The sequence below is a fragment of the Ischnura elegans genome, chromosome 4 (genome assembly GCF_921293095.1).
Source record: "Ischnura elegans chromosome 4, ioIscEleg1.1, whole genome shotgun sequence".
NCBI classification, from domain to species: domain Eukaryota; kingdom Metazoa; phylum Arthropoda; class Insecta; order Odonata; family Coenagrionidae; genus Ischnura; species Ischnura elegans.
This window is the reverse complement of record NC_060249.1, coordinates 48,494,354-48,509,520: the sequence shown is the minus strand read 5'-3', so window position 1 is coordinate 48,509,520 and position 15,167 is coordinate 48,494,354. Positions and strand designations below refer to the sequence as shown.

The window sequence follows — 15,167 nt, the reverse complement described above, 5'->3', positions numbered from 1 at the left end:
TAATACATGTGACATCTCTTTCACAGATGAGGCAGTGGCTAGTTGCCAAAGATTGATGGAAGAGAAAGAACTCTCAGAGTCTAGGCACAAAGAAAATATCAGTCAGTGTAAGTATTTCTGTTTCTTATTCATTCTGTTGCCAGAAATTGTAGTACCAGAAATTGTATCAGAATTCATCATCATCATCATTAGTCAACAATCCTAAGATTGGTTTGACGCAGCTCTCCATTTCTCTCTCCTATCCGCTAATCTCTTCATAGCTACATATTTATTCTCTTTTACATCCTTTATAACCTGTCCTATATAACTCATTCTTCATCAGCACAAAAACATGACGGATGATTTTCAAAAGTATAAATTTTCAGATTAATGTGTGTAGGCACAAAGTTGAGCTTTGCAAGATTATTTTTAGTGAACAATTGTATGTCCCTGACCATTATATTGCTTTGACTTTTTCAGTGATCAAGAAGAATGAAGAGAATATTGCAGAGCTGGAGGCCAAATTGAATTCACAGGTAAGAAAGGCACATTTTGTTCATGCTCTATTTAATTGTTGTGTTCTGAAAGGTGTTGAAATATTCTTGACTGAATCGCATGGGTGTCACTTCATATGTTCCCTCAAATGTGGAACTTCAACGTCGTTTAAATTAAAGATAGATAAGTTTTTTAACTTTATTGTTGAAAGTTTAAGTTGAATATTTAGTCTTCAGTAAGTTTTGATGTGTAATTAAGTGTTCGGTGAGTTTTCTTAGAGTGAAATTATTCAATCATTCTTGTCTGTAGAGCCCTGTGAGTAAAGTATTTGTTCGGATTGCTTAAGTTTATTCTTCATTATTTCACTGTTTTTTTATGCTCTGAAAATGTTCACGTTTTACTTTTTTGTAATTTTTAAAATTAACCACTCAAATCAAAATCAAACCCAAATTTCAAACCTCAACTTGACTGAAATGATTTGCAGCACAGATCACCACTTCATGCTTGGACTAACTGTTCACGCTTTTTTCATGGGTTTGTGAGAAATGGATCTGAAATTTAAGAGAATTTTCTCTTTATGACAGAATCTCATTATTTTTCCCATATATTGTGTGAATTATTGTGCTCATTTACTAGTCTTTCATCTTCATACTCGATGTGGAAATGATCAAAAACTTACTGGAGATAAAAATTATTAAAAATCTTTATTATCCCAAGACCATTATGTGCATGGAATATTAATATATTAGTACTTATTTTTTTGTGCTTCACTCCATAAGGTGGAGGAGACGCAATTGCGTTATGAGGAAGAACTAAAGAGAAGAGACCGCCTCAACAACCGCAACATGGAAGCCCTGTTGGAGGATCTGAAGCTGTACGCCGAGAGGGCTGAGAAAGCAGAGAAACAATTGGAAGACGTTGTGAAGGAAAAGGAGGAGGTTATGGCGAGAGAACTTGATTTGAAGCAGCTCACATCTAGACTTCAGAATGAAATTGCAGACCTGACTGAAAAGCTGAGGAAGGAGACAGTCATCAAAGTTGGGGACTGTGGTAAACACAGAGTAAGTGTCAAATTCATTCATTTTCTCCGAGAGAGAGACCTAAATATGGATGCCATTGGGGAGGTTTAGAGTGTTATGTTGGGGGGACAGCAATCCTGCCGAAGGTTAAGGGGCTTTGGAAAATTCCTCTGCTAAACAGGGGTTTCCCTAGGGTTCTTCCCTGGATAGTTTGTTTAAATTATCCCCTGAATACAGAATATTAGCTGCATATATAAGAGTAAAATATTTTGGCATTTATACAGGTTTCGTACTTTTTTCAGACTAATTACTATTTAAGTTGGGGGGACAAGGCTCCCCCCGGCCCCCCATAACTCCACCCCTGATGATTACATACCAACCATCCCGGAATTCCAAATATTTCTTTCAGTGGTGCTGCAGTTCATGCAGATGGAGAATTTTGTAGGAATCTTAATTATTGAGTTAATCTTTCTTGAGTTTCAAACTAATTACTATGCATCTTAAAATCCCTTTTAACCTAAACCCTGGTCAACAGAAGTGATGTCAACTATGTTAGCAATTTCTTTGAAAATAATGGAGATTCTAAGAATATGCCTACTTTTTTTAATATGTAGAGTCTTATTGTATAATCATGTTTGCCTGTCTGTATCATTTAAATTTGAAAGTGAACATTAGGGTAACCTAATTAAATCATTTTGAACTGCACAAGTTTCTTTCAAGTGGGTTTATTTTCAGGAGCATGGCTTAAAATGAATTACTCTTCCCATCTTTATTTAAAAGAAAACTTTCTGTAACGAAGAAAAAAGTGCAATCTTGCTCAAAATTGTTTCTGTTAATATGTATACTCCTGAAATATATTTAGTTTTCATTTATTTTAGGATTTACTAAAAACTACTTTATCTGATTATAGGATGAAATTCAGTCACTGCAAGCGGTTCTAGATCTAAAAACAAAAGAATTACATGATCACCGCAAGAAAGTGGAGGAATTGAAGCAGAAATCTGAAGCTCTGTCACCAGCCCTGGCACGCAGCGCAGCCTTACAAGCACGCGTTGAGGACCTAGAGGCACAACTCCAGAGGAAAGCGTCCTCCGAGAGGTGAGATTCATTTGTTGGTTTTTCTTTCAAAACATTTGTTGGGTGGGGCTGCACTGCAATTTGCAAAGGCTGGTTGCCAGCGTAGCCACTAGACTGTGGGAACATTTTTATATGTTTTGCCCACCACTTCCTGGGAAAAAACGTTTTTAAATGTTTGACCATTGCTCGACTACCTGCAGCAGTTTCCAAAAATGTTTATTTCCTCCCAGGTATGTTGCACTTATGCAATTTCCTCACTGTATGGATCAGTAAGGGGCTTAACTCCACTGGGCCAGCCCTCATGGCAGAGGGTGTCTCCTGGGATCCCCTATTGTCAAGGCCGTAGCCATCCCCCCCCATCTGATCTCTGTCGTTATCAGCTAAGTTACACAGATAATATGTCAGTGTAGCTTTTTTATCAATTTAAATGGCAATTGTTAAATTTATCATAATTTATGTTGCTACCTAACCCTGGGTTAAATTATGTGGGTGTATTTATCTAATATTTATCTTGTGATGATATCAATATTGTATTGTGTTTCTCAAGTTTTAAATATCTACGTAATTCTTTGCCATTTACTTCTGATCAGGAAACTCCAAGAGAGAGTACGCTACCTATCAGAAAATGTGGAGAGGGAGGCCCGTCAAAACGAGCAGCTAGCCTTGGAAAATGAGGTCCTCGAGTGGAAAGTCAACGAAAGCACCAAGCTGATGGCATCCTTCTCTGGTCAATCGGATATGTCATGTAAGTGCAACTATTGTTTGTGAAAACAGTTTACCAATTAACTGCCTCACTTGTGAAGTTTTCTAATTTTTTTTGCCCTACCAGAAAATTTTCTTGTTTTTTTTTTCTACAATCAATTTTGATGAGATGAACAGGAACAATTGAAGCTAACAGTTTGGCATTTTTATTTTGTGTTTACAAACTTATCATCATTTTTTCTGCCATCTTATAACTGATATCCATTTGATCAACTGTTAAACATTTGTTTTCTCACAGTTCTTGTAACAGCAATTGTTGTAAATAATTCAGGCCTCCTTATGTTTTTTACCCAAATGGAGGTGCAAGGATGAACTTAAAAAGTAGTTTTAGAGGAATTCATACATTTTTTTGTATTAATTTATGTTTTCCTTCATATTAATGTTGACCAAGAGTTTTGTAAATAGAATCCTATGCTTAGAAAGTACAGAATTGGAAATTAAATCATTAGCATTAATACCTGATTAATTGTAATTTAAAAATGATTTATTGGCTTAAGTGTTTGGCATAAGGTTGCTGAGAATTGGGGGTGCAATGGTGTTAAAAGTGTATATTTCCTAAAGTTATTGGAACATCTATCCACCTAGAACTGATATTTTAATCACTAACACATAAAGAACCTATGTTTTAGTTTGCTTTTCAACTTTCTGGTTGCTTCTGTTCCATGTATGAATGTGCTATCAGCACAGCTTTTGGACTTTGCCGAGAAAAGCTTAGCTTATTTGATAATAGATGCTGATAGTCATAGTTTAGTTGTAGTCAGAGTTCAGTTATGATGGTGTACAACGATCACCCATCATTATAGCTACAAGGGAATAACTTGATTTTATCAATTTTTGTATGATAATAACATTCGGAAAAAATGTTGATGAATTGTATTCATGAGCAAATAATGTAGGTTTCAGCTCAGTGCTTTTCCATAGTTACCCTAGCTTAACTTCATTATTTCATGAAATGAATGTGAATTGCTTTTTTACTAAGGCTACATATGAGCCTTTATTCATTACCCAAGTCAGAAAATGAAACTTTCCTGTCTCATTGAATTTTTAGCATTGTTTTTTTATGCATTCAACTATTTTTGTTAAGATTAGAATCGGTTCGATCGAAAATACTAATAGTAATCTGTCTACTGTCATGATCTCAAGAAGTTTCAGTGGCCATAGAAGTCATTCTTCATCCCAATATGCTTTCTTGTGGTGATGAATATTGCACCTTGCACTGCCCATATGCATGTTATATTGGTTTACCTCATTGAAGGAAAACCATATCAGTGCTATTGCTAGGCATAGCTTTATTTTAGGCATATCCACATTGCCTACATCCCAGCACAGTAATAATGTCTAATTTGGTGGTGGTTCTCTCTTATGTACCATACAGCATCAATGACTGGGTCAATGATGGCATCTTCAAGTCCTAGCAGTGATCGGCGAAGCAATTCGATAATGGCAATTTCACATGGAAGCCCAGATTCTCCGCCCAACTTCTCATTCTCAAGGTGACCTTGAATTGCATGCTAGATTTTATAGTTTCTCTATATAAGCCATTGGTTTTGCTGCTGATGCAGTGAGCTCTAACGGTTTTTGTGTTTGTTATGTGTAAATAATGATGGTTTCAAATGTTCAAGAGGGTACTGCTTTTTGTTTGGAAGCTGAATTACACATACCATATATTCTGGCATATAAGACGACTCCCAATTTTTTGGGTTAAAATATTTTGTGGACTATGCTCATGGTGTATGACTACTCTACCTCTAGTGCACTGCAACTTGTACCAAAGCAATAATAATATATCCATGCTTCTATATTATTATTGCTTTAACTCTGCTGTCCTTACTTTTATTTGCTGCTTTCCCCACTCTATAAGATGACTGTATATTAGTATATAGTATGGCATAAAAGTCAGAAAACCAGTGCTATGAGAGCAGATGTGTGGTGTGAGACAACCCCTGAGTTTTGAGAAAATATTCCTGGGTTGAAAAGTCGTCTTTTATGCAGGACTATATGGTAATTATCGTTGGTATATACAGTAGAACTTGTTTAGTACGTTTCTGAAGGGACCACAAAAAATGAACGTACTAACCAGGAAAATGTGCTAACGAGGAAAGTAAATAATAGCAGTCGGGGTAATTGTAATCTGTGGAAAAGTCGTCATAATTACAGTTGCTATCAGTAGTTCTCGTAGGATTGCCTTCCTGAACTCTTTTCACCTTTGAAATCAAGAAAATGAGCGCAACAGTGAAAAACAATACCATGTGAATAAAAATTACAGTGTTTCATAGATTTCCCGAAGACAATTACATGAAAACGGCATCTATCTCCCATGATTTATCCTATATATATATTTATGGAAAGAGGACAAGTAAAGCTAAGTCATTTCTTCTTTCTCAAAGCATACTCAGAGAATATAACATCAACCCTGAGTATGACAGCTGATTGTTTTTAAATATCATAAAAATTGGACAAAATTATATTAACCTTAAATTACGACAATAGCCGTACACATTCGCTTCTGGAATGAAACCATATCGATTGTTATATCGATTAATAACACGCAAGGTTATTAGATTACGACGTAATTACAAGAAGATTTTATATTATACAGTTGTAATTCACTTTTAAAAAATTTGTCTAATATCGTCTGCTTTCGTGCCGAGATCAAGTATTTTTAAGCTAAGCTTTCCGTGGAGATCCAGAGCATCGTCTGCTCCCGCAGCAGTAGTCAAGTAAATACTCACATACTTCATAGCCTTGACGTCGAGTTTATGGAGTACGTGCAGTACTGCTTTAGATAAAGTGGGAATTGGATAAGACTCATTTCTTCGTCATGATTGCTAGTGCAATAGCAACAATTGCCCACTCGCAAAATTTGTGCGCAGTGGGCACTCCAGAGGCAATAGAAGGTGAGGAGCTCGGGGTGGGGAAAATCGGGGCTTCTCATTAGCTGCAGTTTAGTTAGTCAGACATTCCTGATAAATGGCTGCATTTTATTATTCATCACGTCACAAGAATTGAGAAATGCGTTTGGATAAATCACGGTCGAAGAAAGAGATGTGGAATGAATGCAAGAATGTCAATGGCTAATAATAATACATAGATTAAATCATAAATGCGGAGGTTTACAACCCTTAAGAAGATACTAGAGAACGAATTGCGGGTTGCGTCACAGCAAGCAATTGAGCGTACTAACCAGGAAAGCGCAATTTTTTCAAACGTACCAACCAAATACTTTTACCTGTATTTTGTTCGGATGGTATCGGGACCGAAAGAAATCGCCGTACTAAGGAGGAACGTACTGACCAAGTTCCACTGTAGTAAGTCAATAGTTGTGTACCCTGTCTGAGTGTATGTCTTTATTTTGTAATTTATGATATAATGTTTTATCGGTGTTGGTGATACAAAATTTTCCAGTGAAAGGGCTTTTAGGAGGGGGCTTTTGAAGTGGAAGTAGTCGAATGCAGGGCTGCCTTTCCTCGTAGCAAAGAAGTTCGTTTGCTTTTACCCCTCACTGAGAGCAAAAAGTATTCTGATGGAGCCTTGCTTTTCAGAAAAAGACTGGGAGATAGTGGATGACCTGCATAATCTGCTATAGTTCCTTTTTCATGTGGTTCAGACCTAACCAGCTCAAGTGATAAGATATAGAGTAAAACCTCTCCAATCGGCCTCTTCTATTCAGTTGTAACCCATCTAAACAGGCATTTTTTCCCGGAACGGAATGATTTCCCCAATCATGCCTTTGTAAAGTGAATCCTTTATTTGGAGGACCATCTTCCCACCCTGTGGCCAGACTTCATCCATCCTGACAGAAAACGAGGCACCCATCAGTTAATATTTTGAATAAAGGGATTTGGGATGTGACCCACTTGTGGTGTCAGGAAGGGACTGATTTTGGGCAGGAATTGAAGGGTTAACTTTATGAAAAGGAATAATCAGGGTCATTAGGATTAGTAAAGAGTGAAGGAATATGCACAAAGAGAGGGTCAGATGTAAAATCATGTTGCCACAGCTGTCAAGAAGAATTATTGATTGTAAAATTTAACTTCTCACTTGGATGGGCACATTTCTTGGGTTTACACTTGGTGTGATTTTCCATATATCCTTGCAATGTTTTACCAGAAACTCTATGATCGGCACCATCCTCAGTAATTCAGTAATCTAAATGGTTTCAAAAAAGTAATTGGATTCCTGAATACCTGAGGATTATGGGTGAGTTGCTCATCCAAATGTTGGAAGGAGAAATTGAAAGTCTAACCTGGTGTAAAACCCAAGAAATCATCCCTGATATCGTTTGCTGGGGAATAAGCCAGATATGACTTCTCCCTTGGAATATGTATACCAGTGGGTGATACATATATGTTATGACATGTGGCATGGGGCATTTTTGGGAAGTGGCAATAGGGTGGTTTCCTATTATTTTTTTATTGCCTAAATCGAAAGATTATTACTCCTGGAGTACGTATTTCACGCTTTTAGATTTTTAAATGACGATATCTATTTTTCGCGATTAAATGAAAAGTGAAAATTTTCTAGCGCGCAAAAACGCGACGCGTAAGTATGAATGTCGGGAAATCTCTCCGTGTGACATATTTCTGGTTCCCGCTGCCGCCCTGTGAGGTGACCTTGAGGCGAGTTGAGCACTGATACGACGCAGGCTGCTAGCGGGTAGCCGAGTACCCTGCTGGCTGGTAGCGCTTGGCTTAAATAAGGATTATTAATACCTTATCAAATGAAGAAAACTTTCCGACCATAGGCAGTTTTAATAAGTGATTATCAAGACATGTTTCCCTGAGCTCTGCGCCTCATGCATTCATTGGTAACCTCAGACGACGTATAACTCCTATCTTCTCGTATAGAAACTAGGTTCCTGTGACGTCACGTGGAGTGGCATCGCATGGGCGCCAATCTGGCCCTTTTCAAATGAGGATAAAAATGGACCATTGCCATTCGTCTAAACCGGTATTTTAAAACGAAATAATTTGTTTATTATGAATACACTAATGGTGGGTAACGAATCGCAATCAATGACTTTCGTTTTCTTTGATGAAGGAAACTACCCTATTGTCAAGTTTACTTTATTTCTAGCTACAGTACACTCCCAATTATCCAGGCTAATAATAGGGAGAGACGGCACGAATAAACGGAAAACACGGATAAGCCAAACTTTCACTTAAATGTCTTGGAACGTTCATAATTTACCTAAAACAAACAATATATTATTATGTATGCAGTTATTCTGTTATTTTAGAGTGCTTCCCGGACTCAATGAGAGCTTTCTTCCCCAGTTCACGATCTTCGTAACGGAGCACGCTCGTGCACTGCGAGGCTTGGAAAACAGGAACACGGTGCTCCCGCAAATGCAGCTACTGAGCGATCGCTTCAATTTTATGAAGGGGATTCTAACGGAAATAATAAGCCCGGTTTATCCTAGCATTAATGAAGTAATTCCGATGATTTTGCATTCGATTTTTTTTTTTTTTTTATCGCGGAAAAAATTGAGCGAGAGTAGAAATCATGCACGGATAATCTGCAACCCGGATAAACTGCTGCCGCATAATCTGCTGTATTTTGAAAAAAAAATCAAAAAAAGGGATCTCATATACATGACACTTTTCAATGTCTACCTCCAATGCAGGAGACAATTAGTGGACATTGCTGTTTTAAGGAAATGATCATAAAAATTCCAATGGTGCAATAGTAACAAATTCAATTAATATCTGACTTCTGGATTTCCTCTCTAGTTGCATGATAGACAGCTAGTTATAGATACCATTTATTAGGTGTAAAATTCAGTCGGTGAAAATGACTTGTAATTTTTAAAATGAGGCAAACCTAAATTAAATTACATTATCAGCATCAAACCAATGTGTGTGATGGGATAGCAGGATTTGTATTCATTAATGTTTAATAGAAGAATATAGAATCATGCATTCATTTTTAGTTTTTGTTTAATTACCATTGCAGCTTTGCACAAACACTACTGCATTCACTGAGTTTCGTTGTGCTTGCTTCTGATTGTTTTTCATTTCATCGTGAGTTCTTTATCCTGTGTCCAATGATTTTTTTTTTCCATGCTCTGATGCACCTCTGGAGTGATGCATTGCACACACAGCTTGAGAATTAATAACTTTTTGTATACTGTGCCTTTTTGGTGTGGGAATAATTAGTGGCTGTTCTAAATTAGTCGTATAGGTGTTAACTATGCTTTAAAAAATTGTCCCAGGAAGATTTAGGATATTTCTGCAACCATTTGACCACATTAAAGGAAATCTATTGCAGGTAGAATCTTCTAAAAGTCCTTGCAAATCTTCTGCAAAGAAGTACTAAAAATTATTCTTCATTCTTTTGTTCAATATGTTCCTTGCATGATAATCTAAATTCTTCATGAACACAAAATAATTTAATTAATCGAAATCTATGAAATGAAGCAAAATCTGTGTTAAAGTTATGAGGTATATATGTTATCCAAGAAGGTTGAAAGAAAGTTGATCATCTTGCAGCTAAAATTCCTGGTCTGGGTGAGATATATTGGTAGACGTTATGATAATAATAATAATAATATATTTATTTATTTGCCCAGCGATTGAGTTACAAGGTTTGTACACAATATAAGTCACGTCAAGAATAATAATAGTAGAAACTATTTACAAAGAAGACAGCATTCCAACGAAGCAAAAATTAGCATTGATCAAAAATACACATAAAAGGGATCAGCTAAAACCTCATTGCCATTATAATTCAGCTAATTAAACAAAAGAATTTTTCAACTGTCTTTAAGAGTTACAAGATATTTACACTGTATAAGACATGTCAAGAATAATGATATTAGAAACTATTCACATAGCGGACAGCATTCCCAACAAAACAATAATCAACATTAATCAAAAGTAAACATAACAAGGGATCAGCTAAAAACTCATTGACATTATAATACAGCTTAATAAGCAGAAGATCTTTCACTTGTCTATTAAAAGATTTGTCATTCAGCGATTTAATAGATAATGGTAGATGATTGTGTAGTTGAATTCCCATCCTTCTCAATCCATGTAAACATTTTGTAGTCCTGGCATAATCTACATGCAAGTCATTATGACCGTCATGATGATACCATGCATGCTACCACTTTGTGTGGTAGACATCTTGGTTGAAATCAATTTGCTCTAATGTTTCATGCTGGGTCATTCCTCCTCAATTCAATCCAACCATAGACTTAACAAAATCATAAATCAGTGGAAGCCGAGTAAGACAGTATTTTTTGTTGAAGACAAATTCCAAAGATTAAGGAACAAAGACTGAGAAAAATTCAAAGATAGACTCGAAAGCATCAACTCTCATGTATATATGCACCACTTTATACTTGTTAAAATACATTTATGAGTTGCCACTATTTTTTTTTTTTTTTTGGAATCCCAAGACAAACACATCTCGATTGTAAAGTAAAATTTTGACACAATTCAGAGGTGCAGTATTTGAGTAAGAATTTTTTATAAATTTAAGTCTAATTATAAGAGGAAAGGTGATTTCATTATTTAGTTCACAAATTTAACATCTTTCACAAACTTTGAGCATCAAATTCATAATGAATTTAGCATCATACATCATGAATTTATGACAATTTGGTGGAGAAACAGAAAATTTTGATTTATAATTTAAGTTTTTAGGACAAAATTAAATAAATAAATAAAATGCACTCGAAACATGCAATTTTCTTTCACAAAATGGCTGGAGGATATTAAGTTTGATGTGAATGCGGATGTATACAGAAATTTTCATCAAAATCGGGCACTATGAAGGACAAACATATGTTGTTACAAACAATTGTGGTGAAATAGCTCAAAAAACTTTTTGGTAACAGATGTTTCATTGTGACACATTTCAGGTTTTCACCTAGACTATCACCAAAATCCCCATTTTCTGATGTGACCGGCACGATCCAGCTGGAGGACGAGGAAGACGACATGGAAGGCGATGAATATGAAGATGAGGACAAGGAGAAGGCTGGTGGCAGAGGGGATGAGGACGACGATGAAGATGACGATGAAGACGATGTCAAACTGCACTTTGATCAGTTGCCCATCACCCCCAAGGTTCGCACCCTTGTCGAGAAGAACGAGTCCATCTCGTGGCTGGTCGAGATGGAGGAGGTCATTCCCGCATCGAGCCTCCTGCAGAGTGCGGGAATGCGCCGCTTGACCCCACAACAGCCCTCGTCCCTCAACCTCCTCCCGCAGATGATCCCCGACCTGCCCCCCCTGGCCTCAAACTCCCCCTCCACCTCTCCCACGTCCTCCGACCCCAGCAGCAGCGTGTTCAGGGGCAGCAAAGGGGGCTCCCCTGTGCCACAGCATCTTGCCAACCGGAGGGGATCCGCCCAGCCAGTGAAGAAGACGCGCCCGGAACGAGGGAAACTGGCCGGTCACGGGATGATGTACTCCTCCACTCCGTCGGGACACCACCTGACAACCTCCTCAGTCTCCCACGGCCACCACCACAGGCGTTACCATCACCACCATCAGCCGAGGTCGTCTAGCAGGCTCCCGCCGTCTGATTCACCCATGTGTTCGGCCAGGTCCCGCTCTGTGTCGACCGACTCCGAGTCCCTGGATGCGGAGGAGGCCTCGGCCGTCGCGAGTGCACGGTTGGCCGAGCTCAAAGCCTGGAGGAGTGGGGCTGCAAAGTCCTTTGCGTCCACTTCGGGTGGGGGTGCGCAAGCCCTGGAGAAGAGCGGGGATGAGGAGGAAGGGGAGAAGAAGGACGGAGATGGGGAATGGGAGGCGAACTTAGACCGTGGCGGTGTTTCGTCGAAGTTTTCGACTGAGGAATTGCCTCGGGGGGACACTCCCCCTGGACCCAAGCCTCCGACTCCGATGGGGATCGACAGAGATTCCCCCTCCAAGAATGGCTCCCCGTTTTGCGACTTTGGGGAGGACTTCTCGGACCAGTCGCCCTTCCGGGGGAAGTTTGAGGTGAACGGGACCAGCCTCAACCCGATGGAAGACAGCAGCTCTAGCGTCGAGATTGTCCTCGAGATGACTCCCAAGAAGCAGCCGACTTCATCGCAGCCCTCACAGGCCTCCTCCCCTGGAGGGAACTCAGTGTCAGCCCCGTCGACCTTCCCGACAAAGCAGATTGTGCCGACATCGGAGGCGTCTCCCTCACACCAGATGATTCACCACCACTACCAGCCACGGCACGTCCTGTCTTCCCTCTGCGCCCACCCACACCTAGCCATTAAGGAGTCGGCCGGGGAAGCGATGATATCGGAGGAGATCTCTGATGACACCCAGGGCGAATCAGATGAGGAGGATCACCGGGCTGAAGGGAAGCTTCTGGAGGACAGCGACGAAGACGACGAACTGGAAGATGTGGAGGTGGGCCTCATCATGCCACAGAGTCAGTTGGAGGCCATCGACATCCCTGACGTTGTCGCAACCCCAGTGGCCGAGCCTAGCGTGATGACCGCTGCTGTTCACGAGAATGGCGAGGAGAGGAAGAGTAACGCAGAGGTCCAAGAAGAACCGACCGCCGGCAGCACCTTGAAGCTGGGACAACAACTACTGTCTTCCTCCACCCCTGACTCAAGTCAGTTTCCCCACACAGACTCTTCAGTGATGGATCTCAGCTGGTCGGAGGACTTGGACCTGATGCCCTCGGAATCGGAAGTGTGAACTCGGGAGAGTGTTTGCCGATGATTCAATGGGGGAAGGAAATGGTTGTGTTCCCTACCCAAAATTAAAACTCATACAAAGATGACCACTGGCCCTTTTTTTCCCTCACACTGGTAAGAGTCAATCCAGTGTCTCTCCGAATGATGGATTTCATTTCAAGTCATCCCATCATGTTTCATTGCCAGTGTACCAGTGTTCTGTAGTTTGGGCATTTTCAATTGATTTAAGTAGGCAGGTAGAGAACCTGATGATGACGGTGTATGCAGTCACAACGGTGTGTTCACAGTTTTTCATGGACTCTCTAGGTAATTAATTACCCCTGAAGTGTTTGTGGTTCACGGAAGAATTGTGAATTGCTTGTGTTTAGCATTCTGGTGGACTTAAATCAATAATCAAGTTTCTCCTTCATGCATCGGGTGGGATAATTTTGCTTGTTTTGTCGACATGAAGTGCGTTTTCCCTCCCCAGATTCAATGCACAGCCTATCTCTCTTTCTGCATGGTGATTGTTGTATAGAAATATGAATCGAGGGACCATGGCAGGAGAGGCTCATTATAGCCCTGATAAACGCATGATAGCAGTGCCCTCCACCTTCCCTTCTACAAGTTATTGAAGTATAAAATGATGAAGATTTTTTTAATGGTATGACTTTCTTGGAAGTGAAGAAGAGAAACCCATTTCTGGGTTCTACTGTGTAAGAATCCAATGCTGTGAATTGAGATGGGTTTCTTGAAAAGATGCTGAGGTAAGTGTAATTTACGGGCAATAATGAATGCAAATTGCTCCGTGCTTTAGAAAAATCGTACCATGAATCCAAGACGGTTGAGGTGGTCCTGATCATTCAATATGAGGGGTTTTGTGTACCAAGCTTTATGTGTTTTTCGAGATATAAATTTGCCTAATTGAGAGAGGCTGGGTTTGACGCCAATTGAAAAGCTCTCCAGGTATGAGGAAGAAGTTTGCATGTGTTAGTTCACAATGGTATCCACTTTTTCAGTTGAGTCTACTGTGGTATGACTGGAACCCAATCTCAGCAAATCTACTTGTATTGTCAGCCCAAAGAAATGGTAAATTATTTTGGAGTGGCAATGCAAATGTAGTTGCAGGATTTTGTGACGAGAAATCTGTGACGCAACCCATTTAGTGGGTGTGTGTAAATGTTACCATTTAGTGGTGGGTATAGGCATTGGGCACCAGGTAATATGTGATTCGTCTTCATCTCTTCAAATACAAATGTAAAATAGGAGCTTTATTTGCCCAAAAAATGGAACTCTACTATGTACGAGTTCAGTGCTGTGAAATGTGGGCTATTTACTTTTACAAATACATTTTTTTCCCATTTGAAATTCATTTTTATTAATGTTTTACTTACATTTTATGCAAGCAAGTTTTTATTTTAGCGTGATTTACGCATTTTTGAAGTTAAAATAAAAATCATATATCATCTGGCCTTTATGCTATGCACAATTTTGTGAAAATTAAATATTCTGTTAATGCAGAATTACATGATTTTTTTTCTTTAATACCAACACAATTTTTAAGTCTTACTTATCTGTTAACGTTTTATTGGTCTCTTGCAGAATATATGAGTTGATCAGTATTATGTGATGTGAATTTTTGAGATCCTGAAGTGTTTTAAGCCTTTTTGGCATAAATAATTTCCTGGAGTAGTAGTAAACATCACTGCAGGAATAATTTTTTAATGTACATATATTGCACTTACTTGTATGTAGGAAAATGAGTTTTCAGACCTTGTTTTCTATGAGAGTTTTCCTATGCAACGTGGTTGTCAAACATATTTAAGAGTTTTATTCTGTATGTTATAGGTAATGCCAAAATTTTGTGAAAATTAAATATTCTTTGAATGCAGAATCGAATGTTTTTCTTTATTATTACTAAACCTTACATGCAGACCCAAGTAGCAAAATCTTATGTAAAAATTATTTTAAAATGTATTGCAAGAATATTTTAAATAATATATACTTTAACATAATTTTGAAAACATATTATCTCTCTCTGTTTCAACGTTACAAATCTTTTTTTCATCATTTCAAAATGATGTTAACATAAAGTTTAAAATATAATTTTATAAATATAATTTAATAACACAAGTTTAAAATATGCCCTACTCTTGTATGAGCTATGAATTATAGTTTTTAAAATAGTTTTAAAATAC

The 15,167-nt window shown here is 38.6% G+C and overlaps 1 protein-coding gene across 4 annotated transcripts in view; it reads left to right on the top strand.

Annotated features, from left to right (window-relative positions):
• Nucleotides 1-14,863, top strand: part of LOC124157408 — an 872,201-nt gene extending 857,338 nt beyond the window's left edge. For all 4 annotated transcript variants that reach the window (XM_046532099.1, XM_046532100.1, XM_046532098.1 and 1 more), the window contains 7 exons: nucleotides 27-107; nucleotides 460-515; nucleotides 1,254-1,535; nucleotides 2,404-2,591; nucleotides 3,161-3,315; nucleotides 4,708-4,825; nucleotides 11,203-14,863. In XM_046532099.1, the coding sequence (XP_046388055.1) occupies nucleotides 27-107; nucleotides 460-515; nucleotides 1,254-1,535; nucleotides 2,404-2,591; nucleotides 3,161-3,315; nucleotides 4,708-4,825; nucleotides 11,203-12,991 (2,669 nt within the window). In that variant the 3' untranslated portion in view covers nucleotides 12,992-14,863. The remainder of the gene's footprint in view (nucleotides 1-26; nucleotides 108-459; nucleotides 516-1,253; nucleotides 1,536-2,403; nucleotides 2,592-3,160; nucleotides 3,316-4,707; nucleotides 4,826-11,202) is intronic.
• The last annotated feature ends 304 nt before the right edge of the window (nucleotides 14,864-15,167 follow it).